Genomic DNA, 26,092 nt, shown 5'->3' with positions numbered 1-26,092 from the left:
CGTCATACAGACACATGTCAACACTGAAATAAAGATAGCTTTTCCTCAAAGCTCGGTACTCCAGAAAATAATGGAAAGACCTCAGGTCTCATGAAAGACCAGTGAAGGCTTCTTAAGCAGAAGGTACTTCCCTGCAAATTGTCGGTATTCTTGTTTGTAAAGAGCTATTCAAGGCAAGGGCCAAGTACCTGGCAGCGGTTTTGCAGAGAAGAGAGAAAATAAGTGTCAGTGCTCTCAGATGAATGAGGCAGAGGAGGTCAGAAATATTGAGGAGCTAAATGAGTTTCGACTAAAGGGATGGATCCTTGTCCCTGATTCAGAGTGGTCTTTGACTCTTGCTTGTCAATTGGAGAACTTCACCAAATGCTGTCAAAATGCTCCTCACGCACTGACAAGAAAAAAAGTCCTGGCCAATGGCCATAGGTCTAACTGTTGTTCTATAGTAGAGCTATCAGGTTGAAAACTATAGGCAGATAGACCCTGAACCTTTAGTGGTTGTGTAGAAGAAGGTGAAATCCCAGCAAATCCCACCGATTGAGAGCCCCACTTCTTCACAACCATTGAAGGTACAAAGGTCTTCTCTAGTTTTCACTCTGGCAAACCCATACTAGATTCTAGTCCTTGGGCTGGTTGCAGGGTTTTATGTTCAATTCTGTTTCTGCCAGTGGTGCCTCACTCTTTGCAATGCTAGACATTGATTGAAGGACAGGAAATTAAGTTGTATGGATTCAAACTCCAGGAAAAGAGATTCAGCCTAAAGCTCTGGATGGGGAGAGGCCTTCTACAATGGAATAAGCTGCCTAGGATGATGATGATGATGATGATAATAATAATAATAATAATAATAATAATAATAATAATAATAATAATAATACAACACACCAGACATCACAGTTGTGGAAAAGAAAAAGGTTTGGATCATTGATGTTGCCATCCCAGGTGACAGTCGCATTGACGAAAAACAACAGGAAAAACTCAGCCGCTATCAGGACCTCAAGATCGAACTTCAAAGACTCTGGCAGAAACCAGTGCAGGTGGTCCCGGTGGTGATGGGCACATTGGGTGCCGTGCCAAAAGATCTCAGCCGGCATTTGGAAACAATGGACATTGACAAAATTACGATCTGCCAACTGCAAAAGGCCACCCTGCTGGGATCTGTAGGCATCATCCGAAAATACATCACACAGTCCTAGACACTTGGGAATAATAATAATAATAACAATAATAATAATAATAATAATAATAATAATAATAACAAACAACTTTATTCTTATACCCCGCCCCACCTCCCCGAAGGGACTCGGGGCAGCTTACATGGGGCCTAGCCCGATAAAATAATCAAATATCAATAACACAGCAATAAAACAATTATACCAATAAAAACATCAATATCAGTAAAAACAATCATTAAAATCGACATGAAACATACAATATTAAAACAGGAGACTAATTCGTAGAACCCAGTGCAGAATGTGCCAAATGGGGAAGGTAATTTCACAGTTGAAATGGACAAATGGACTGCAATGGAGTTTACTTCTCTGGAAGTTTTAAAGCAGAATCTAGGTGGCCAGTTGTTAGGCCTTTTGTGAGTCCTGCCAGGCAGAATAGGGTGGACTAGATGGCCCTTGGTGTGTCAGAATACAAATTCAATCTACAGTAGTTGTTGTATGGATTGCCTTTGAAATGACTCATCCCTTTCAGTGCCCCTTCTCTATCTGTGGCAGCACCAGTGGCAAAAGACTAGGTCTCCTTCTTTGGGTTTTCCTACTTCTATCATATTGGTATATCCGTATTCTCTCCCCAAACAGCTAAGCTGTATAGATGAAGGACAATAGTTGTGTAGGTAGGTGATTGAGATTGGGAAGCAGAGGGATAAACTCTTTCTAGGATCAGATTTTTCTGAGATTTTTCTCAGATCTTTCTAGGATCTGAACGCAAACGCCTTGGACTAGGGTTGGGCTTGAATCCTGTTTCATCTGTTTCTTTCATGATTTTGTACTGTTTCATCCATTCATATGAGAACCAATGAAACAGTGAAACGAATGGCAGAGGGGAACAGTAGCAGTTCCCCTCTGCTGATTTTCGTCGCTTGGCTGTAGGTCCTGGCTTGCAGGGCCTTCAGCCAAACGCCAGCTGCTCGATGCTCGATCTTTGCTGGGACTATTGAGCACCATTTTGAGTGGTGAAGTTCGCTCAAGGTGAGTTGGGTCAATGAGCTATGGAAGTGGATATGTAAGCAAAATTTTATGATGGTTAGCCAAATGGTGGCCTCTATAGAGCATTGGCCAGATTCTTAACATAGAATTTAGAATAGGGAACGCAGTTTGGGAAGCCAAATAGTTGTGCAGAAATTTTAATGAACTGATGTGAGGGTGATCTGGCTGCAACATCTGTCACCCCATTGATCGCCAGGGTTGATTCGACTGATCTGGCTGGCTAGGCGGGTGTCCCCTTCCTCCTTCACCGCTCCATGTGTGTCCCTCCCGAAGCTGCATGCTCGGTGGAAGAGGACAATGTCCGAGGTATAGAAGGAGTGTACCGAGGTCTCTAGTCTTCAGTCCCGGGTATACGATAGCTGTGCTCCCCTGCTAGAACCTCTAGACAAGCTCAAGGTCCATTTGTAGGTGCTCGATGCTTGTAGGCCCTGCCTGCTGGGCCTACGAGCATTGAGCACTCAATATCTTGTAGGCCTGGCTCGGAGGACCTACAGTTGAGCGCCAAGCGCTCGATGCTCATAGGCCCTGGCTTCTGGGCCTACTGTTGAGTGCTCGACTGCAGGCCTGGTAGCCAGGGCCTACGAGCATCAAGCACTCAATGCCTCGTAGGCATGGCTTGGAGGACCTACAGTTGAGCGCCAAGCGCTCGATGCCTCATAGGCCCTGGCTTCTGGGCCTACTGTTGAGTGCTTGACTGCAGGCCCGGTAGCCAGGGCCTACGAGCATCGAGCACTCATTGCCTCGTAGGCCTGGCTCGGGGAACCTACAGTTGAGCGCCAAGCTCTCGATGCCTCATAGGCCCTGGCTTCTGGGCCTACTGTTGAGTGCTCGACTGCAGGCCTGGTAGCCAGGGCCTACGAGCATCGAGCATTCAATGCCTCATAGGCCTGGCTCGGAGGACCTACAGTTGAGCGCCAAGCGCTCGATGCCTCATAGGCCCTGGCTTCTGGGCCTACTGTTGAGCGCTTGACTGCAGTCCCTGTAGCCAGGGCCTACGAGCATCGAGCACTCAATGCCTCATAGGCCTGGCTCGGAGGACCTACAGTTGAGCACCATGCGCTCGATGCCTCATAGGCTCTGACTTCTGGGCCTACTGTTGAGTGCTCGACTGCAGGCCTGGTAGCCAGGGCCTATGAGCATCGAGCACTCAATGCCTCGTAAGCCTGGCTCGGAGGACCTACAGTTGAGCGCCAAGCTCTCGATGCCTCATAGGCCCTGGCTTCTGGGCCTACTGTTGAGCGCTCGACTGCAGGCCTGGTAGCCAGGGCCTATGAGCATTGAGCACTCAACTGCCAGGCCTGCAGTCGAGCACTCAACGGTAGGCTCAGCAGCCAGGGTCTATGAGGCATCAAGCGCTTGGCGCTCAACTGTAGGTCCTCCGAGCCGGGTCTACGAGACATTGAGTCTTGCTTGCAGGGCCTGGTGCTTTGCCCCCCAAGCCTGATTTTTTGGGGTTTTTTTTTTTGGACCTTGGATGGAAAAGCCCATTCGTATAGGCTCCCATTTCTGTCAGCGGTGGAACAGAAACAGAAATGAGGCCATACGAATGGAACAAACAGAAACAGTAAGTAATTTTATACAAATGTACAGCTAATATCTCCTTTTGGATTGGGCTTCTACGAGTCCTTAAGCTCCTGAGATGAAGTTTGTAAGAGCTTTGCCGACATTTCTATTCAAGTTATAAACACTCTGGAAGAGCTTTGAATCCAATAGTTAAAGGACAGGTGTTATTGTTATACAGCTTTGGTGTGCACATATGTACTTACAAACACACACATGGAGAGAAAGACTTGACATCATATTGACTTAGAGATGGGGGACCTGCGGTGGTCCTCACTTTGTCAAGCTTTTATGCATCACTACTTTTAACTGATCTATCTAGAGAAATAATATATGCAGATAAAAGAAGACCAGAGAAGGATATCGGAACTCTTGAATAATTTCTTAAGCCGTCATCATCTCTCACTCTTCGTATCTTTGTCAAAAGGAATGATTTTTTTGTCCACATTTTCTGCAAATTCGGTGGTTTCTCTGCGGTAGAGAGATGTTCTCATCCCTATTAGGAGAAAGGAAAGAGAAAGCGGGATGACTTAATAGGCAGAATTGTGAGTAACTCCCCGGAGTCCTGGCTCCTTGCACCAGCCTCACAGCCCTGCATTATACATTCATGGCTTTCTTTTAAGGAAAGGAACAAGGCGGAAAGTAACCATTATGATAATGTCCGAGTCTCTTGATAATGCAGACCGTAGACTTTTCTTCGGTAATTTCTCAATAATGTATGTTGGGACTGCAGTAATGTTTTTCCAAAAAGGATTAGAAATGGCTCCAAAGTCACTTTGCGCCTGGATGAAATCATCCCGCTTGGTTACTTCGGCTTCTGATTTGGATTCCTTTCCTCTCGAAGAGATGTGCGTGATCCAAAGAAATGGATAGCAGGGATGTTGTGATACATTAATGTCACTTAATTACATTTTAGAGAGGGCAAAGAGAGTATCCACATCTCCTGAACCCTATTGTCCTTCCTGCCAAGATGTCAAGCTTGTGTGTTGCCCTGTACCTTTCCTTCTTTGCTCCCAATTAATCTTCCTTCTCTCCATTTAGTACATCTGACATTGTCCAACTCTTGGCTCCTGGGAGACATAACATGGAATATAGAGGACATAGGATTAAATAATGTACCATATATACTCGAGTCTAAGCCGAATTTTCAGCTCTTTTTTTAGGACTGAAAAAGCGCCCTTTGGCTTATACTCGGGTGAGGGTCCTGGTTAGCTTATATTCAGGTTGGCTTATACTCGAGTATATATGGTACATTTATTATTTTTCTCTATTACTATTGGTATTAGTACATTTATTATTTTACTGCATTTATTATTATTATTATTACATTTATTATTTCACTCTATTATTATTACTAAAAGGATACATAAGCACATTTACATTGAAGATAAAAAAACGATTTAATCAGAGTTGAACAGTCATATCTTAAATTGCAGTTTGATGTAAAGATTCAAAAACATTTAAACTACTGATGCCTCAATTAATGTAATTTTATTGGTATCTCGGCTTATACTGGAGTCAAAGTTTTCCCAGTTTTTTTGTGGTAAAATTAGGTGCCTCGGCTTATATTCGGGTCGGTTTATACTCGAGTATATACGGTAATCGGGAACTATCCGGGGTGCTGAATTTTATATATGAGGTCCAGCTATGCCAGTGGTTCTCAACCTGTGGGTCCCCAGGTATTTTGGCCTATAATTCCCAAAAATCCCAGCCAGTTTACCAGCTGTTAGGACTTCTGGGAGCTGAAAGCCAAAACATCTGGGGACCCATAGGTTGAGAACCACTGCTGTAGATTTAATGTTGTAGGCTTGACACCACTTCAACTGCTCCTTGGAGAATGTAGGGGAGACAAATGTAATAAATAAAAAGTGCGTTGAGAAACAAGGCAAGGTTGTCCTCAACGTGCCTTGCTGGTGAGCTTCATAGAGGTCTCTGGTTGTCCTCTTAAGATATTCATTGCAATCGTTTGATCCAGCAAGGTGATTCTTATGTCCTTCCTTGTGTCCATTTAGTATTGTTTACCAGTAACTTTTCTTTCCTCTCTCCATGGGGATCTCCAGTGTGCCAAATCCTTCCCAAAGGAGTGGTGGCTGTCCTGGGACCGTCTTCAAGTCCAGCTTCCAGCTCTATCATCAGCAATATTTGTGGGGAGAAAGAGGTAAGTGGATGAAATCTTATTCCCAAACACCATTATTTAGGATTGGCATGCATGTTTACAACCAAGGAGTGAGATGTGGGAAGAAATGACACAGTTCAGTGACAAAACATGTTTGGATATGTCTAGGTTCTCAGGTTCAGTAGCAGTTGTCTCTACCATATCCTTTGGTTAAAAGGGTCAGGTTACAGATGATGGGAAGAAGCAATGCCAAAATGATATAAATAATATTTGAAAACCTTGAAGACATTGTGCAAAAATAAATCTTGTTTTCTGGTGTCACAAAGCCCTGATGAGGAGAATCCTGGATTGGCAAGAACCTTCACAGTTTGGAACTCTGCAAACTTCACAAATAAAGCAGAGTCTCACTTATCCAAGCCTCTGGATTATCCAAGCCATTTTTGTAGTCAATGTTTTCAATATATTGTGATATTTTGGTGCTAAATTCGTAAATACAGTACTTACAGCATAACATTACTGTGTACTGAACTACTTTTTCTGTCAAATTTGTTGTAAAACATGATGTTTTGGTGCTTAATTTGTAAAATCATAACCTATTTTGATGTTTAATAGGCTTTTTCTTAATCTCTCCTTATTATCCAAGATATTTGCTTATCCAAGCTTCTGCCGACCTGTTTAGCTTGGATAAGTGAGACTCTACTGTAGTTGTTTTGCACAGAAAATATTTCACTGTCCACATTTTCAGTGTTAAAATTATTACTTATTTTCCACAAAATTTGTATGGAATTTGCATGGAAAACAGAATTTTCTGTGCAGAAAACAGCATTTTCTGCACAGGGTGATTATTTTCTGTGCAAAATGTTCTGTTTCCTATGAAAATCATCCTTGTGCCAATTTTGCGCAGAACATGTCCTGAATTGTGCATTTGCTTCATGAACTCTGATTTTCACATACTTTCCAATAAAATGGTTAATATTTCCCTGTCGCTTCCCTCAAGAAGAAGCTAGATGAAGGATTATATCTCTACCAAATCCTCGGAAAACTATAGTGAGAGTAGACAATAAAGAAGAAGAAGCCATTGCCAATAGGGATCCAATCTCTTTCTTCATCTTTGCACATCAAAATACTTCTGCTCTCTTCTTTCAATTGGATTCTTCAAAGATGCTACTAGAGCAACAGGGTTTCTTTGGGTTCCTGATTAAAAGTCTGTGATATTCATCCCTAGATGTCAGTTTTTATTACATAGCAGAAATAAATCCAGGGCATCCGCTTTTACGTGACATACATGCCTCCCTTGGATTTCATCTGCCCTCCTTTTTTGTTGAAAGTTGTTTTTTCCAATGGAAGATCTACCTGATCTGTTTCCCAAAGGGTGGACTTGGTGTAATATTTTATAAACTCAACACTGCCTTGTGCCGATCCATCTCCATTCCCAAGAAAGAACACGGAGCGCTCATAATTCATCCATTTAAATCCTGCTATCGTCTTTCTGCGGCTTAGTGGACTGTCCGGCGCATCCCTCGCTGCCAAGCTTTTGGAATGATTGAAAGTCAACAAGTCAATAGGAGGCATTCACAAATGAATTGTAGCCCTTTGCTGCCTTCAAAGCGCATGACTCAGAGAGGAGGTGATTTGACGGCCAAGTCCATGCCCAAAGTTTTAATACTGCAACTCAAACAAAAGACTGGCCAAATCCAAGCAGAGCGGTTTGAAACAAAGGAAAAACACAGAAAGTGGCCACAGGAGCAGAACTTACCTTGTAGGGTTATAGAGCTATGCTTGAAGTTGTCCCTCATCTGTCCATTAAACCCATACAACTAACCAGTGCTGTTCTCTGCACCATTTGCTTGTGGTTCTTGGGACATTTGCTGGAAAAATAGAGAAATTTTATGCAATGGGCACACATTTATTGTCAGTCCCTGGCACATTGGAAAAGGGGACCTTTTAGTCTCCACATCAGAAAACTTGAGAAGCACTGTTTCACTTTTCTTCTCTCTGCTTCTATTAAAATCTCGATCACTTTTAGTGTCTTTTAGAAAATGCCCCAAGTTATCTGCATGTACGAGGGCTATCCACAAAGTAGATTACGTTTTGGAATTAAAAATGAACAAAGTATAGGAGAAAACAGGGTTGTTGTATGTCTTTTGGGTTGTGTGGCCATGTTCCAGAAGTATTCTCTCCTGACGTTTCGCCCACATCTATGGCAGGCATCCTCAGTATAGGAGAAAACATTTACCATATGCAGTTGAAAGCCACACCCAAATACCACATCTCAACATAGTCACCATTCAAATCTAGGCACTTACCATAGCGATGAATGAGCTTTGCAACTAATGTAACTAATAATACCAATAATAATAGAGAAAAAAATGTATCCTTTTAATAATAATAGGGTAAAATAATACATGTAATAATAATAATAATAATAATAATAATAATAATAATAATAATAATAATACAGTAGAGTCTCACTTATCCAAGCCTCGCTTATCCAAGCCTCTGGATAATCCAAGCCATTTTTGTAGTCAATTTTTTCAATATATCATGATAATTTGGTGCTAAATTCATAAATACAGTACAGTAGAGTCTCACTTATCCAACATAAACGGGCTGGCAGAACGTTGGATAAGTGAATATGTTTGATAATAAGGAGAGATTAAGAAAAAGCCTATTAAACATCAAATTAGGTTATGATTTTACAAATTAAGCACCAAAATATCATGTTATACAACAAATTTGACAGAAAAAGTAGTTCAATACGCAGTAATGCTATGTAGTAATTACTGTATTTACTAATTTAGCACCAAAATATCACGATATATTGAAAACATTGACTACAAAAATGCGTTGGATAATCCAGAACATTGGATAAGCGAGTGTTGGATAAGTGAGACTTTACTGTAATTACAACATAGCATTACTGCGTATTGAACTACTTTTTCTATCAAATTTGTTGTATAACATGATGTTTTGGTGCTTAATTTGTAAAATCATAACCTAATTTGATGTTTAATAGGCTTTTCCTTAATCCCTCCTTATTATCCAAGATATTCGCTTATCCAAGCTTCTGCCGGCCCGTTTAGCTTGGATAAGTGAGACTCTACTGTAATAATAAATACAGGAAAATAATAAAAGTAATCATACCAATAATAATAGAGAAAAATAATAAATGTACCATATATTCTCGAGTATAAGCTGACCCAAATATAAGCCAACCAGGACCCTCACCTGAGTATAAGCCGAGAGGGGCTTTTTCAGTCGTAAAAAAAGGGCTGAAAAACTAGACTTATACTTGAGTATATAAAGTAATTCTTCAATCAGTGTTGTTGAATTCATTAAATATTCTTAACTTGGGTATTTTTCCCCCATCCCTGGGCGGAGATCTTATAAGACTCTTATTTTCTCAGACTGAGATCTCAAGCCCTGAGTCATCCGAGTGGGCCTTTCAAAGAATTTTGTTCCAAGTGTAAAGGTGCCTCTAGACTTTGTTATTTTTCAGTAGCTGGAACTCAAAGAGATTAAAAGAAGCTTGTACCAGGGCCAAGGGGCACCCTTTCCAGTTTCATTATTCAGGAGCTTGAGACATCGCCATTAATCTTCTCCCAAGTTGGCCATTCAAGAAAACGACTGAACTTTGGAGAAGTTTGGGAAGCAAATCAGCCTTTAAAGCTTGTTGAGTAACCAGTCTGATTTCTTTCACCTCTTGTATTGAGCGGGATATATATATTTTTAAGTCAGTGAAATTAGAAATGCCTTGCAGTTTTAAGATCTGTGATGACATCCCTCGTGTCTTGGAGACTTGAATGTTTTATTCCTGCTTCATTATATGGACCTTTCGGATGGTTTTGCTCCAATACATCCCTTGGAAAATTGTATGAATAGGCGGATTTTTGGATTGCGCTTTGCATCTTAGAAATGCCCTTCACACAGAAATGTGTATGCAAATTTTCCATGGAGGTGGGTTTCTATTTATTTTTATTTATTTCCAGAATTTATACCCTGCCCTTCTCACCCGGGGGGACTCAGGGCTGCTTACAACAGTTGGCAACATTTAATGCCAAGAACATAATAATAAAACAAAAACAGTACATATAATCAATTAAAACTATAAAAATACATCATTAAAATACATTATAAAAATTAAAACATATGTAAATTAGATCCATTTGTCTAAAAACCTCATGCTTTTCTAGGGTGTGCATATCATTTTGGAAACATGAAAAGAAATATATTTCATTCAGAAATACTGTATATACTCGAGTATAAGCCTAGTTTTTCAGCCCTTTTTTTAAGACTGAAAAAGCCCCCCTCGGCTTATACTCGGGTGAAGGTCCTGGTTGGCTTATATTTGGGTCAGCTTATACTCGAGAATATATGGTACATTTATTATTTTTCTCTATTATTATTGGTATTATTACATTTATTATTTTTCTCTATTATTGTTGCTACTATTACATTTATTTTTTTCTATTTTTATTATTATTAATAATACATTTATTATTTCACTCTGATCTTATTATTATTATTGCATTTATTAGTTTACTCTATTTGTTATTACTTGTATTATTTTCCTGTATTTATTATTATTATTATTATTACATGTATTATTTTACTCTATTATTATTCAAAGGATACATAAGCTCATTTACATTGAAGAAGATGAGAATAATGATTTGATCAGAGTTGGACAGTCTTATTTTACATTTGAGCTTTATGTAAATATTTGAAAACATTTAACCTATTGATGCCTCCATTCATGTAATTTTATTGGTATCTATTTTTATTTCTGAAATTTACCACCCTTGGCTTATACTGGAATCAATGTTTTCCCAGTTTTTTTGTGGTAAAATTAGGTGCCCCGACTTATATTCGGGCCGGCTTATACTCAAGTATATATGGTACTTCTTTGTCTGCAACAAAACATTGGAAGGACCATTGGTGGCTACAGTGAGGGTTGTTTTTAGCAGAAATACATCCATTCCTTCCCATCTTGTGACGTCATTTCCTACAATGGAGTCTCGTTTTGGACTACAACTCCCAGAATCCCCAACTTTTTTTTGTAAATATTTTTTATTTGTTTTGCTGTAGTGAGTACATCGAAAGTGGGAGAACAACTATTCTCATAGAAAGAAAAGAGCGAAGAAAAAAGAGAAAAAGATGAAAGGGGGAAAAATGGGTTGACTTCCTATCTGTGTTTTAGAATCTTTTTCATTCATTCCTTTATTGTTTTATTGTTCTTCCAGCTCTCTATTTTTAATTGTTATTTTTTATAGAAAAGACAGATCTGTCGTAAAGTCCATTCATTTTTTAAAACAAATTCTTTGAAGTTTGACCAGTCCATTTTGTTTTTCCCTCTCTTATTCTTTGTGTTAAACTATCCATTTGTATTATATCCATCATTTTGAATATCCATTCTTCTGCAATTGGAGTTTTTCTTTCTTTCCATACTCTTGCCAATGCCAGTCTGGCCACTGTGCTTATATGAAAAAATATCCTATCCTGGTTTTTGTTTAGAGTTTGTGAAGTTGAATAAATACACTTCTGGTTCCATCCTAAATTTGGTTTTCAACATATCCTGTGTCATTTGGTGTATTATTGTCCAATATCTTTTGACTTTTCTACAGGTCCACCATTGATGATAAAATGTCCCCACTTCATTTCCACATTTCCAACATAATTTTTGAATTTCTCTTATTAAATTTTGCAATCTTGCCTGGGGTATAATATGACCTATACTGCATTTTATACCAGTTTTCTTGAATATCAATTGCTGCTGTGTATTTTAACCTTTTCTTCCAGACTTCTTGATGAAGGAATCTGGGAGTTGTAGTCCAAAAACATTTGCAAGTTCTGCCAGTAACCCAATGAGAAACAGAGCATCAGAATCATTAAAATTATGGTTGCCTTTGTAGGCAGATTCCTAGATGAATCACCCGATTTTCCCATCTATCCTGTTACAGTAGAGTCTTACTTATCCAACACTCAGTTATCCAACATTCTGGATTATCCAACACATTTTTGTAGTCAATGTTTTCAATATATCATGATATTTTGGTGCTAAATTCATAAATACAGTAATTACAACATAGCATTAATGCGTAATGAACTACTTTTTCTGTCAAATTTGTTGTATAACATGATGTTTTGGTGTATAATTTATAAAATCACTAGCTTTGCCCGGCCACGCGTTGCTGTGGCTTATGGGAATCCTTTGTTGGCCAGGTGGAATAGCAGTGAATAGCCTTGCAGTCTCAAAACCTGGCCGTTTTCTGGAGTAGCTGGAGCTGTTTATTGTATGAACGTGGAGGCAAGGATGAGGGGTTGTGCTGCCAAGTTTAGTGTTTCTGGGATGTGTAGTTTTGTTGTTTTGTCCTAGGCGAAATTTCATTACCCTTTTATATATATAGATAACCTATTTTGATGTTTAATAGGCTTTTCCTTAATATCTCATTATCCAACATATTTGCTTATCCAACATTCTGCCGGCCCGTTTATGTTGGATAAGTGAGACTCTACTGTACCAGGATTTTGGAGAGGAGCATGCTTGCTTCTAATCCATCATCTCCATCTGAAATAATCTTCTTCTGTTGCATGTTATGCATTTGCGTGGCCATCAAAGCTTAGATGGAGATCATCCTTCAGTGCCGGATCACCGATCGCCAGCCATTAGCAACTCTTCCTTATATCCGTCCTAATTTACTTCATTGCAGTCGCTTGATCTGAGCTATTTTTCATTTGTTCCAGCTCAAGTGTTCTCACTTTTTTTGCCAGCAAGCCAGCTGCTAGATTTTTAGCTTCCTAAACCAAGTACAGATATGGAGGATAAGGCAGATATTGCTGTACTTTTGTACCCTTCCCCCCAAAAAATCCATATGCATAGTTCAGAGCCACAAAGTGAAGTATACATAGAATTGTTGCAAGTTATAAAGTTTTCATGACTTGGGTAGAAAAGTTCCCTTAGTTTATTCTCCAAATCCTCCTGTCATTGGACATGGTGGCTGGGGTATTTTGTAGTGCAAAATCCTCCTAATTCTAGCAATTTAGTGTGATATGAATATCTGTGGGACCGCTAGTGCAATATCACCTAAACACCTTCTTTTTTAGGTTCTCCTACATGATTCCATGGTATACATCCACCTGACATAGGGGAACCTATAAGTCTGTTGACAAGGAGGAAACTGATATTAATTTGGAGCCTATAATATCTTTATGTGTTCTATTTAAATAGAAGACTGTGACCCCTTAATGAAAATATATTATCTGAGAAATTATTGTGGAAGACTAATAGCTGGAAGGGGCCCCAGGTGGCACAGCGTGTTAAACCGCTGAGCTGCTGAACTTGCAGATCAAAAGATTGCAGGTTCGAATCCGGGGAGCAGAATGAGCGCCCACTGTTAGCCCTAGCTTCTGACAACCCAGCAGTTCGAAAACATTCAAATGCGAGTAGATCAATAGGTACCACTCCGGTAGGAAGCAACATGACCTTGGAGGTGTCTGTGGACAACGCCGGCTCTTTGGCTTACAAATGGAGATGAGACCAACCCCCAGAGTTAGATATGAGTGGACTTAACGTCAGGGGAAACCTTTACCTATAATACCTTTATGTGTTCTATTTAAATAAAAGACTGTGACTCCTTAATGAAAATATATTATCTGAGAAATGATTATGGAAGACTAATAGCTGGAAAGTATTGCACTGTATGTCACAAACACTCACAAATGTATGTCTATTTGAATGAATTTTTTTAAAGTCCAAAATGCTTCAGGTCTCAAGCATTTTGGGGAAGTGATACTCACATTGTGCTCTTCGCTTGGGGGCAGATATTGTTGTGGTTCAGTCTGATGATGAAGGGGGATTTGGGTTTATGCAGGTTGACTAAGGAAATGTTGAAGGCTCTGAATTGTCAGAGAGGCTGCAGGCTATCAGGGAAGCTGAAGTTAGTGATAAGGGTGACCTTTCACAAGATTTAGAACATCAACAAAGTACAGATGGCTCTGGCAGCGAGTCAGAGGAGTCTTCCTTAGATAGAGACACAAGGTTAAGGTTAAGAGCTCATTGTCCCAGGCGTTCTGTAAGAGTAGCTAGTAAACATGTAGGAACCCAAGGTCAGAGGAATGCTTTCTTAGCTTGTAAGCATGGTTAAATAGGGTGAAACAGGGAAAGATTTCAGGCGAAGCAACGTTGATTTTGGAAGTTTAATTCCTGCCTTGTCTCTGATCATGGAAAAAGATTCTTGCTTTTGTTCATGGCTAGATTCTGTGTTTGGATTGTATTTTAGAGTTTCCGCTACCTTGTTTTTCAGGACTGATTTGCTATATTAGAGACTTTGAACTATTTTCTACAGAGACTTTGAACTATATTCTGCAGATTGCCTTTGCCATTGGATTACTGCTTTTTATTAAGATTTTATGATCTTTTATCAATAAACTGAAAAAATCCAAGTCTGCTGTGGTGGAGTGTGTGTTAAGAGCAAGGTGAACCAGTGCTGAGGTGCAACAGATATTTTGTATCATCCAGACTGAAGGTGGGAGAAAGGCATCATGGATCAGAGAATACAGGCAGAGTTACAGAGCAAGAAGAGCAATGGTCATTGAAGGTCTCACAGCGCAGACCAGAGTTTGACCTGAGACTTTACTTGACAGGTCCCTTCACCCAGTCAATGCTGTTTGCTGCCAAGTTCATAGTCCATCTGTGCTCTTGTTGCACTCCAAGGCAGCGTGAGCACTCGGAAACCAGACAAGAGCCAATGTAACACACAATATCTTTATTAAAGCAATTATATAGCCAAAGGAAATTAGGTATAAAGTCCGAGTAAGGAATAGTTCTTTTTAGAAAGTCAATGGTAGTTCCAATTGGGTAAAAGAAAAGGTCCAATATTATAATCCACAATGAGAACTCGATAGCTCTCTCTAAGGAAGATAGATTGTCCAAAGATTGAGTCAGTATAATAGAGTTGCCATAAGCAAAGTTCAGGTCCACTAGAAATACTTCGTAGTAATCCAAGGTAGCAAGGTAACAAGGCTGAGACGAATCTTGAATCAGGAACAAGGAAACAACTGGATTGAAGTCCAGGTCTACTTGAGAGTCGCAGCACGGCAATGGCCCGACTGGAACTGGAAACTTGGCATGGAAGCAAACAAGAGCTGGAGACTGGAATCCTCTCTCAAGGAAAAGTAAAGTAGATACCGCGAGAAAACTATTGGGTGAAACACTTTTAACAGATTTCAGACTTTCCACAATTAGGGAGTACAAACTCTCAGAACTTTCTCATGGGAACACTAACCATTATCCCATCTATTCGCTAATCTCTGGCTCTGGCGGACCCCCTGTTTTGCACTTCGCTCTCTGGTCACAAAATCTCTACGATTAAAACTCACATTCTCAGGTGTCTCAACAACATCTGGCTCTATCAGTGAAGAAGGAGTAGAAGAATCCTCCCCAATTAGTGAGTTTCTAAAGTCAATCTTTCAGGGCACCTGCAGCTGCAGAGGCCCCTCCGTAGAGGGGAAAATGTTAGTACAGTCCTCAAAATCAAAATCATCTGTGACAAAGTTCATATCCTGAATCACTACAGGCCCTAGTGCCATGGCTGGCTGGGATCTAACAGCTCTCTGGATGATCAACAGGCCCGTCCTGTGGTTTCTCTGCTTGCGATAGTTAAGAGATGCTGCCTGGAGGCACACAGTCTGCCTCCCTCCCTCTTAATCGAGGCTGAGGTCTGCGGAGCCAAATTGAGGCAGAGAGCAACTTATTGCTCTTTAACTTTTCTATTACCAGCCAAACTGCTTATGCCTCCAATAAAGCAGCTCCCTGCAAGCTGCTTAACAGCTTTGCCCCAAGAGAAGCGTTGATCGCAAGCACAGGGCAATCGCTTCCGGGAGCCCAGGTAATGGAAGCGAAGACGTCTTGACATTCCCCCAACACAGCATAACCAGATGTTTCCCTTTGTGGCCTCTTTACGTTTCTTCCAGATCGTTCACTTTGCAGAAAAAGAAGTAAAGAAAGAAAGAACCCCCTTCTCTTTCCCTTTTCTTCATTTGACAACAACCCTTAACCATGTCGTCCTCTTGGATCTGCATTTCCACGGCACTCCCTTGGCATGAGGTTCTCCAGATGATCAGAGGAAGTCGGTCTTTGAAGAAGCTGCTCCAAGCCCTTCTCAAGGCAGGATGTGTCTGTGTTTCCCACAGAGAGCAAAAAAGAGAAGGAGAGAGCCCAACTCCCCTGTTACCACTTTGATTTATTAATGGCAAATGAGCTATTATTAGGACTCGTGGCTACGGTGCCTCAGGAGAGCAAACATTATGCCTCTCTGCAAATGCAACACGGCACAAGCCCAGCTGGCTAGCTCCGTCGTTCCCTGAGAATAATAATCGGGATTGAGAGTGTTGCAGCCAAAGAGAAGAGATCTTGCAATGGCGGAGAGAGTGGCTGCATTGATCTCAAGGGCCCAGTCTACTTAGTTTAGTTTCAAGGAATACATTGAAATATCAAGGAAAAGTCACCAAGAGTGCCACATATACCTTCACTGGTGACAAAGAGGTGGAAAAAGTTCCAGAACAGAAAATATAATTTGTTTATTTATTTATTAGCGACATTTATATCCCGACCTTCTCAGGGCAGCTTGCAACTTATATATACATACCATATATTATATTATTAGTATAGCACAATATAAGCACTATATAAGCATTGTATATTATTATAGTGTACCAGATGACTATGTTGCAATACAGTAGAGTCTCACTTATCCAAGACTCGCTTATCCAAGGTTCTGGATTATCCAAGGCATTTTTGTAGTCAATGTTTTCAATATATCGTGATATTTTGATGCTAAATTTGTAAATACAGTAATTACGACATAACATTATTGCGTATTGAACTACTTTTTCTGTCAAATTTGTTGTATAACATGATGTTTTGGTGCTTAATTTGTAAAATCATAACCTAATTTGATGTTTAATAGGCTTTTCCTTAATCCCTCCTTATTATCCAAGATATTCGCTTATCCAAGCTTCTGCCAGCCCGTTTAGCTTGGATCAGTGAGACTCTACTGTATTATTATTAATATTAGATGTAATATAAATATACAATTATTGTATAATAGTGTGTTATTATTATATTCTATATACAATATATTATAATATTAGTATAGTATAATATGAGTATGATATATTATTATATTGGTAAATTGATAAGCCAGGAAGTGTTTATGCATCTCTTTAGTTGACCAAGGAGCCCCTGGTGGTGCAGCGGATTAAACTGCTGAACTGCTGAACTTGTTGACCAGAAGGTCAGAGGTTCAAATCCAGGGAGCGGGGTGAGCTCCCGCTGTTAGCCCCAGCTTCTGCTAACCTAGCAGTTCAAAAACATGCAAATGTGAGTAGATCAATAGGTACTACTCTAGCAGGAAGGTAACAATGCTGCATGCAGTCATGTCAGCCACTTGACCTTGGAGGTGTCTATGGACAACGCTGGCTCTTCAGCTTAGAAATGGAGATGAGCATCAACCCACAGATTCGGACATGACTAGACTTAACGTCAGGGGAAAACCTTTAACTTTAGCTGACCAAATGTGGACACAGTCTCAAATATGAATGATCCCAGGTCTGCACTGCTGGATGTTGCATTACTCTCTTCGCTCTAAATTGGTAAGAGAACAATGTTGGCTTTCCAGAAGCTCTGACATGATATTAATATGCTTGGGAAAGGGTAGTTCTGTTCCAGAAAGTCAGCATGGTGTTGTACAGTGGTTCTCAACCCGTGGGTCCCCAGACGTTTTGGCCTTCAACGCCTAGAAATCCTAACAGCTGGTTGGGATTTCTGGGAGTTGTAGGCTGAAACATCTGGGGACCCACAGGTTGTGAATCACTGGTCTAAAGGTTGACAGAGATGTAAGAAAGGTCCTGTATTGGTCTTGGTTCTAGGTCTCAGCAAACTAGCCCAAAACTTTGTCTTCTGTGGATACAGAGATCTTACTATATTACTCTCCTTGCCAGTTTTCCTCAAATACAACCCACAGGTGGGATACAGGCTAAACACGCCAACCAATTCTATTATGACTCTATTATATGAAAATGCAAGCAATTAAGGAGAGCTGTGCTCTTTACTTAAGGGGAAATGGTGTGATTAATGGACTCTTGTCTGCCTTCCCCAAATGATCAAATCTAGCTAGTATCTACCGATTTATCACCTGTCCTCCCTTCTTCCCTCTCCTCCCTCCTTTCTTTCTTTCCTTCCTCCTTTTCTCAGGTCCCTCATTTCAAGGTTGCCCCAGAAGAATTCCTCAAGCTGCAGCTCCAGAGATTCACAACCTTGAACCTCCATCCCAGCAACACGGACATCAGCGTGGCCGTGGCCGGGATCCTGAATTTCTTCAACTGCACCACTGCCTGCCTCATCTGTGCCAAAGCTGAATGTAAGTTGCGTCTTGCGGGCTGCCCAGAAGGAAACATTTACCATGGCTGGGAAGCATTTAGCAAAGTGTGTGGCAAGTTGCTTCAGGCATCAGATTTTGAATGTTGTGAAAGGGCAACAAATGTAAATCAGTTAACAATTACTTGGTTATTTGCCTTATTCGTTACATTAGGTGCAAAGATGTACCAGGTGTTATGGGGCTCTATTTCAGAGGAAGGAACTGGCAAAACCACCTCTGGGTATTCCTTGCCTAAGAAAATTTTACTAAATTCATGGGGATGTCATAATATGACAGGTGACTTGAGGGCACATACACACACAGATGGAGCTGTGGTGGCGCAATGGGTTAAACCCTCATGCTGGCTGAACTGCTGACTTGAAGGTTGGGTTACTGGCCTGAAGGCTGTTAGGGATTCCTCTTCTTCAGAAGAGGAAGGGGAGCAGGAAAGTGTTCATGAATCTGAGGGTGAGTTGGAATCTGAGAAGGATATTTTGCAAGTACCCACATTTCAGGAGAAGCGAAAGAAAACAGAGCAGAGACGTTCCGCTAGAATAGCTGCCAGAAATGCAGCTAAGGAAATAGGAACTGTCCTAGCAGCTGTGAGGAGACTCAGGGCTATAAAGCAGAAGCAGGTGCAGACAACTCTTGCTGGTAACAAACTGACTTTTCGCTCCCCTTGTGCCTGCTTCAAGTCTGCATCTGGGAAACTGCTTTGTCTGAAGTAAGACTTGCCTAAGAAAACTTTACTTTTTAATAAAATAATAATTCTTTATTACATTACTATTCATTTTGTTACAAAGAAAAGAGAAATCTTTACAATTCATATAATTAAATATTTTCCTTCCCCCAGTGTTCTACCCGTTGTGTCCCCATCACCGGGGTCCATTTCTTTATAGTCCAACCAGAATCTCATTTCTTCTGGTGGGGCTAAAAAAACTTAACTAAATTCATGGGGTTGTCATAACATGACAGGTGACTTGAGGGCACATACACACACAGATGGAGCTGCGGTGGTGCAATGGGTTAAACCCTCATACCGGCTAAACTGCTGACCTGAAGGTTGGGTTGTTGACCTGAAGGCTGTTAGGGATTCCTCTTCTTCAGAAGAGAAAGGGGATCAGGAATCTGAGGGTGAGTTGGAATCTGAGGAGGATATTTTGCAAATACCCACTTTTCAGGAGAGGCGAAAGGAAACAGAGCAGAGACATCGTTCAGCTAGAATAGCTGCCAGAAATGCAGCTGAGTAATTGGGAACTACCCTAGCATCTGTGAGGGGACTCAGGGCTATAAAGCAGAAGCAGGTGCAGCCAGCTCTTGCTGGTAACAAACTGACTCTAAAGCCTAAGCCTTTGCTCCCCTTGTGCCTGCTTCGAGTCTGCATCTGGGAAACTATTCCTAAGGATTTATAGCTGTTTCTTTGTCTGAAGTAAGACTGCTGTTTGATTTGGGAATTTACCAAAGACTAAGAACTGTGCTTGCTCTAAGTCTTTCTTGCTTCCTTTTGCATTATTCCACTGAGTGTGCTGTTCTCTATGTTTTGCTGAAGTAAAGCCGTTTTCATTTACTTATCACAGTGTTTTAAGGCTGTTCTTGAAAGACAAAACAGGACAAAGGCTGCCAGTTCGAATCCATCTGAGCTCCCATCTGTTAGCTCTAGCTTGTGGGGACATGAGAGAAGCCTCCCAGCTAACAGATCCGGGCATCCCCTGGGCAACGTCTCTGTAGACGGCCAATTCTCTCACACCAGAAGCAACTTGCAGTATGTTCTCAAGTTGCTTCTGACATTTTTGTTGTGTGTCAGGAGCAACCGGAGTTGCTTCTGGAGTGAGAGAATTGGCCATCTGCAAGGACATTGCCCAGGGGACGCCCGGATGTTTTGATGTTTTACCATCCTTGTGTGAGGCTTCTCTCATGTCCCCGCATGGAGCTGGAGCTGATAGAGGGAGCTCATCCTCGCTCTCCCTGGGTGGGAATCGAACCTGGCAACCTTCAGGTCAGCAACCCAACCTTCAAGTCACAAGGCTTTTATCCCCTAGGCCACCGGAGGCTCCATATTCTGACATGATTAAAAACACACACAGAGAGACTAGAGAAGAAACTTGAAAACTGAATAAACATGATGGCCATGAAGTAAGTTGTTCTCCATTACTGAAAACGTTGGAGTACAGACTTGGTAGTCCTCATCCAGCCCCCCAAAATACTCCACATGGGTAGCTGAGATACTGTACTTTCAGATGGTTTCGTGCACAAAATGATTACAAATATTGTGTATACAATTATACTCAGGCAATGTGCGCAAGCTGTGTACGATACGCAAACTAATGTTGCGTTTAGACTTGAATTCCATCAAAAGCAAGCATTTGGGATAATGGATATTAATCTTCATCCTCTACACATAACATGAATCTGAACAATTCTAGACTCTTTTCCCCCTCTAAGTGAGAATATTTTATTCTTTCTGATTATAAGTATATGTCATAGCATGTGCACAATACTGAGTAGGCACGCTGACGTGTTGACAAGTACACAATCCCACTGCTTATTGATTATTTACAGTTTGGTGACTTTGTTACTCAGTCGAAAGAATTCTCAGTATAGTTCTTTTCCATACCATGTCTATATATTATATGTGCATTTCTCCCTTTAACAGCAGCCACTCTCTTTTCCGTATCAGCCAAATGCATTTTATAAATTCGTTAAACATGGTGCTGTTAAGTATCAGTAAGTTCCTTAACATGTAACATTTGGGAGATGAGACATTATTAATAGGGGTGGCATTAACATGGACTACATTCCCATAGCAGTATCGCATATATTCATCTATATAAATAGAGAAATCTACATATATGCCTCTGCAGCTCCCGGGAACATAGTTGAAGGGAATTGCACCTGCCGAAGACACACCGAAATGCTTGCCACTTAATTCCATCTCTGATTAATTTGATCCTTCATTTAACTGGATAGCAAAGCTCGGAAACCAAATGACTTTTAAAATAGCATGGCACCCAGCCGTTAATTGAGTCAGGTTTGATTGGTTTAATCAGGTTCGACTGGGTGAGCTGATTATTGGCTGGGCCGGAGAGTGAGGGACACTCTTTCCTGAGAATACGCTGTTTGTTCATAAATTTGGAACAAGGAGAATGCTATGGGGATGTCCTTTCTTTGGAAAGGTAAAAGGAGAGAGAGAGAGAGAGAGAGAGAGAGAGAGAGAGAGAGAGAGAGAGAGAGAGAGAGAGAGAGAGAGAGAGGAAGTCCTTTTTTCTCATCCATTGCTAGTCTGAAGAACAGCTGAATGTGGGAGAAGAAAGCATCATGTCTAGAAGAGTATCACTTTTATACAGTAGAGTCCTGTGTATCCACTAATCCGACAAACCATATTATCTGACGCCCTCTCTCCCTCACCAGGCCGGGTCCTGGTGCTGCTGGGACCTGGCCTGGTGAGTGAATGAGTGAGTGAGGGATGCAGGGCGAGCGAGAGAAGGAAGGCAGCAAAGGCCCTCCCTCACTCGCTCACTCTCTTGCCCAGCCAGATCCTGGTGCTGCTGGGGCCTGGGTGAGTGAGTGAGTGAGGGACGGAGGCCCCGGCGAGAGAAAGCGGGTGGCAAAGGCTCACTCACTTGCCCGGCCAGATTCTGGTGCTGCCAGGACCTGGTCGAGTGAGTGAGCGAAGGACGGAGGACGGGCGAGAGAAGGAGGGCAGCAAAGGCTCACTCACTCACCCGGCCAGGTCCTGGTGCTGCCAGGACCGGGTCGAGTGAGTGAGCGAGGGACGGAGGACGGGCGAGAGAAGGCGGGTGGCAAAGGCTCACTCACTTGCCCGGCCAGATTCTGGTGCTGCCAGGACCTGGTCGAGTGAGTGGGCGAGGGACGGAGGACGGGCGAGAGAAGGAGGGCGGCTAAGGCTCACTCACTCACCCGACCGGGTCCTGGTGCTTCCGGAACCTGCCCAAGTGAGTGAGCGAGGGACGGAGGACGAGCGAGAGAAGGCGGGCGGCTAAGGCTCACTCACTCACCCAACCGGATCCTGGTGCTGCCGGGACCTGCCCAAGTGAGTGAGCGAGGGATGAAGGCCCGGCGAGAGAAAGAGGGTGGCAAAGGCTCACCTACTCGCCCGACCGGGTCCTGGTGCTGCCAGGACCTGGCTGAGTGAGTGAGCAAGGGATGGAGGGTGAGTGAGAGAAGGCCCTCCCTGACTCGCTTGCTTTCTCACTCACTCGCCCAGCCAGGTCCTGGTGCTGCTGCTACTTATTTTCCACCATAATTTGCAAATAAGTTCATAAAAAATCAGACAATGTGATTTTCTGAATGTGTTTCCTCATGTTGCCTCTCATAGTGGAGGTCTACCTATGATGTCAATTACAGGCCTCTCTCATCTTTTGAAGTGGGAGAACTTGTACAACTGGTATCTGGCTAAATGCCCCCCCCCCCAACTGTAAATTGGCATCATATCTGCTAGAATTTGGATTGTCTTGGCACGGTGTGTGTGCATGGCTTGACGTTATAGTATCCCAAATTTTCCAGTTGAAGGCATTTCTTTCCATCGGGCACCAATGCGGAGGGCAGCACAGAGCAATGGCACCGCTCTCTGTGCGGATCATGTCTAAATCTGCTTCTCGGCTTCTTGGTGTATTTCATAAAGAAAGTGCCTGTAAGCCCTTCTCATGTTGTGCCTGCAAAAACAGCCTTGTGGAAAGCATCTGTTTTGTCGGTGGAATGTACTCTGAGCTTCTCATCATCAGGCCAGAAACAAATCTCTTTTGGATAGGGACGGATTCATGGCGTTAGGCTAGGATGTCTGCGAGCTGAAAAATGATCCTCCGTGGTCCAGGCAGATCAGAGAAATTAAAGAGGAAAACCAGACTGTGTGCCTATGCGGTGCTTTTCTTCGCAGGACCGGCCTGATCAAAGGGAGGCAACAACTTTCTTACTAGACAAACTTCAAGCTCCCGAGTCTATTTAGCATGAAAAGCAAAGACGCCGGGAACACAATAATGGCTTAGAAACCTATTCATTCCCTATAGAGACGGGGGAGAAACTTAGAGCAATGTTCTCTCCCTCTCCCATCACACTAGAATTCATGGCCACACAATGAAATTGGCCGTAAATTACGGCCCGGCAGAAAGTGGTATTTTCTCCCCACAACACATCGTTAATTTACGGAATGGGCTTCCATGGTACACGATGCTGGCCATGGGTTTATCGAGCTCTAATGTAGGATTTGACAAATGCATGCAGGGTAGGGCAGCCACTGTGTTTGGAGGCACTATGCCGCTGAATTGAAACTTGAAAAAGTTACTTTCCGTGATGACAAAATCCTTCGGGGAAAGTAGCAGAGTTGCCTTCCAAAGGAGACTTTCATCTCTGACTGCAATATAACCATAATAATAATAATAATAATAATAATAATAATAATAATAATAATAATAATTTATTTATTTATTTATTTGCTACATTTATATGCCGCCCTTCTCACCCCGAAGGGGACTCAGAGCGGCTTACAAATTAAATTTACATACAATATTATATTAGCATAGTACAATACTGGTAATAAATTACTATATTGTACTGTATCAATATATTGTAATATTATTAGTATTGATTATTATTAATAATAATACAATGGGGGTTGAATGAAAAGTAATGCCTCCACCTTCGTTAATTGAGTTTGAATGGGAGTTTTTTTTAATAAATCAAATGCCGAAATAATCCTTAGAATGTGCTCTTTAACTACCACTATTCACTTTTCCACATAATCACCTGACAATTGGATACATTTCTGCCAACACTGAACAAGTTTTCTGAAGCTGTCACGGAAGAAGTCGACACTCTGTTTCCACAACCGGCGTCTCACAGGACCCATCATGCACAGATCTTCTGATAGCCAAGCAAAGCAATAATGTGACCCACACGTTCTTGTGAAATGCCGATTATGCTTGAAATTTCTCACTGAGTGATATGACGATCGTCCTGAATCAATCTGTCAAGCTTTTGCTTGTGAAACTCGGTGGTTGCTGTCACTCACTCGTATCACTCAGAGAGAAATTTCAAGCATAATTGGCATTTCGCAAGAACGTGTGGGTCACATTATTGCTTTGCTTGGCTATTGGAATGGCCGTCTGTCGAGGGTGCTTTGAATGTGATTTCCTGCTTCTTGGCAGGGGGTTGGACTGGATGACCAATGGGGTCTCTTCCAACTCTACTATTCTATGATTCTGTGATTCTATGATTCTACAGGATGTCCAACTCTTTATTTGTCACGCAAGTCAGATGTTCCCACCTCAACATCTTTAAACTTACTCGCCCAACAACGCACAAGACTCACATCGACACAATCACCATAAACAGCTTGCATTCTCTGATGAATCTCCTTTGGGGTGACACCTTATGCTGTCAAGAATTCAGAGACTTCACATTGCTTAAGTCTCATTGACTGACCATCTGCCCAGGGTTTCATACTTTGCACTTTAACAACACAACCGTTAAATGCTAAGGCTTCCCTTTCTGTGCAAGGTTGCACACTTTGTACTTTAACAACACAACCGTTCAATGCTAAGGCTTCCCGCCAAATGGAACTGTAGAGGAGAGTCTCCTGAACAAGCCAGTACCTGCCACATACTGCCATCTGTTGAGGAGTTACGAAGGTGGAGGCATTACTTTTCATTCAACCCTCATAATAATAATAATAACTTTATTCTTTATTCTTGTACCCCTCCTCCATCTCCCTGAAGGAACTCGGGTGGCTTACATAAGAAAAACAGTTTGTAATTTAAAAACACAATATAATAACATAGTTATAAATCAACGTGACATGACAATTATTAAAACCAAGACATCAATTGATTAGTTTAAAACTCTGAGTAAAATCCATGAGTAAAATAGAGATGGGCAGGGGAAGACAAAGAACCGATCGCATTCAAACACTAAACCCTATAAAATGGGGGGCAATATTAAAGTGTATCTTTGATATTTGAAAACAAGATACATGGCTGGTGTCCTCTTCATTCAAGAGTGCACCGGAATATCCATGTTTGTGGGCATCCGCTGCCCGTTTCCTGAATGCTGGATTAGGGGGCTTTTTGCATTTTATTTTAGAATTATATCTGTAGATAAAAGGAACAAAATGAGCAGCCCGTGTGTTCGGGAACGAGAGAGAATGAGCGCGTGGGGACTAATCAAGAAAGAAGCAACAAAGGCTCAGCATGAATTTCACTTGCATTTAGTCACTCAGTTAGGTAGGTGATGTTTCCCAATAAGTCTCATAAATGCAGGACTGTAAAATTAAAGAGCAGGATCTAATTTTGTTCAGAATGTAAATTGAAATTAGGCATAAAATGCTAAAATACTCGTGCACAAAGCTGCCTCCGAGGAGACGAGGTCTCCTGCTAGTCTCAAAACATCTTTGCTCATTTACTGTGATTCAAGTCAGCAGAATCCAGGGTGGTTTGCTAATTTCTTCAAGCCAGATGTTAAGAAGTTGCTGGCGGAAAGATAAAGCCATAAACAGGGGCCGAGGACAAAGTGAGTGTGTGGTAATTGGAGAAAGCAGGGTCCTGGAAGAGGAAGGATTGTTGGGGATCAGGTGTAATAAGAGTGGGTTAAACTTTCCCACTGAAGCAGTACCTATTGATCTACTCGCATCACATGTTTTCAAACTGCTAGGAGCCCCCGGTGGCACAATGGGTTAAAGCCTTGTGCCGGCAGGACGGATGACTTGAAGGCTGGGTTGCTGACCTGAAGGTTGCCGGTTCGAATCCAACCCGAGGAGAGCATGGATGAGCTCC

The 26,092-nt window shown here is 41.7% G+C and overlaps 1 protein-coding gene across 5 annotated transcripts in view; it reads left to right on the top strand.

Moving 5' to 3' along the window:
• grik4 (glutamate ionotropic receptor kainate type subunit 4) overlaps positions 1-26,092 on the top strand; it is a 611,856-nt gene that overhangs the window by 389,849 nt on the left and 195,915 nt on the right. For all 5 annotated transcript variants that reach the window (XM_062961032.1, XM_003222804.4, XM_062961034.1 and 2 more), the window contains 2 exons: positions 5,837-5,934; positions 18,146-18,311. In XM_062961032.1, the coding sequence (XP_062817102.1) occupies positions 5,837-5,934; positions 18,146-18,311 (264 nt within the window). The remainder of the gene's footprint in view (positions 1-5,836; positions 5,935-18,145; positions 18,312-26,092) is intronic.

This window comes from Anolis carolinensis, unplaced genomic scaffold, assembly GCF_035594765.1.
Source record: "Anolis carolinensis isolate JA03-04 unplaced genomic scaffold, rAnoCar3.1.pri scaffold_8, whole genome shotgun sequence".
NCBI lineage: Eukaryota > Metazoa > Chordata > Lepidosauria > Squamata > Dactyloidae > Anolis > Anolis carolinensis.
This window is presented reverse-complemented; position numbering and strand designations above follow the sequence as displayed.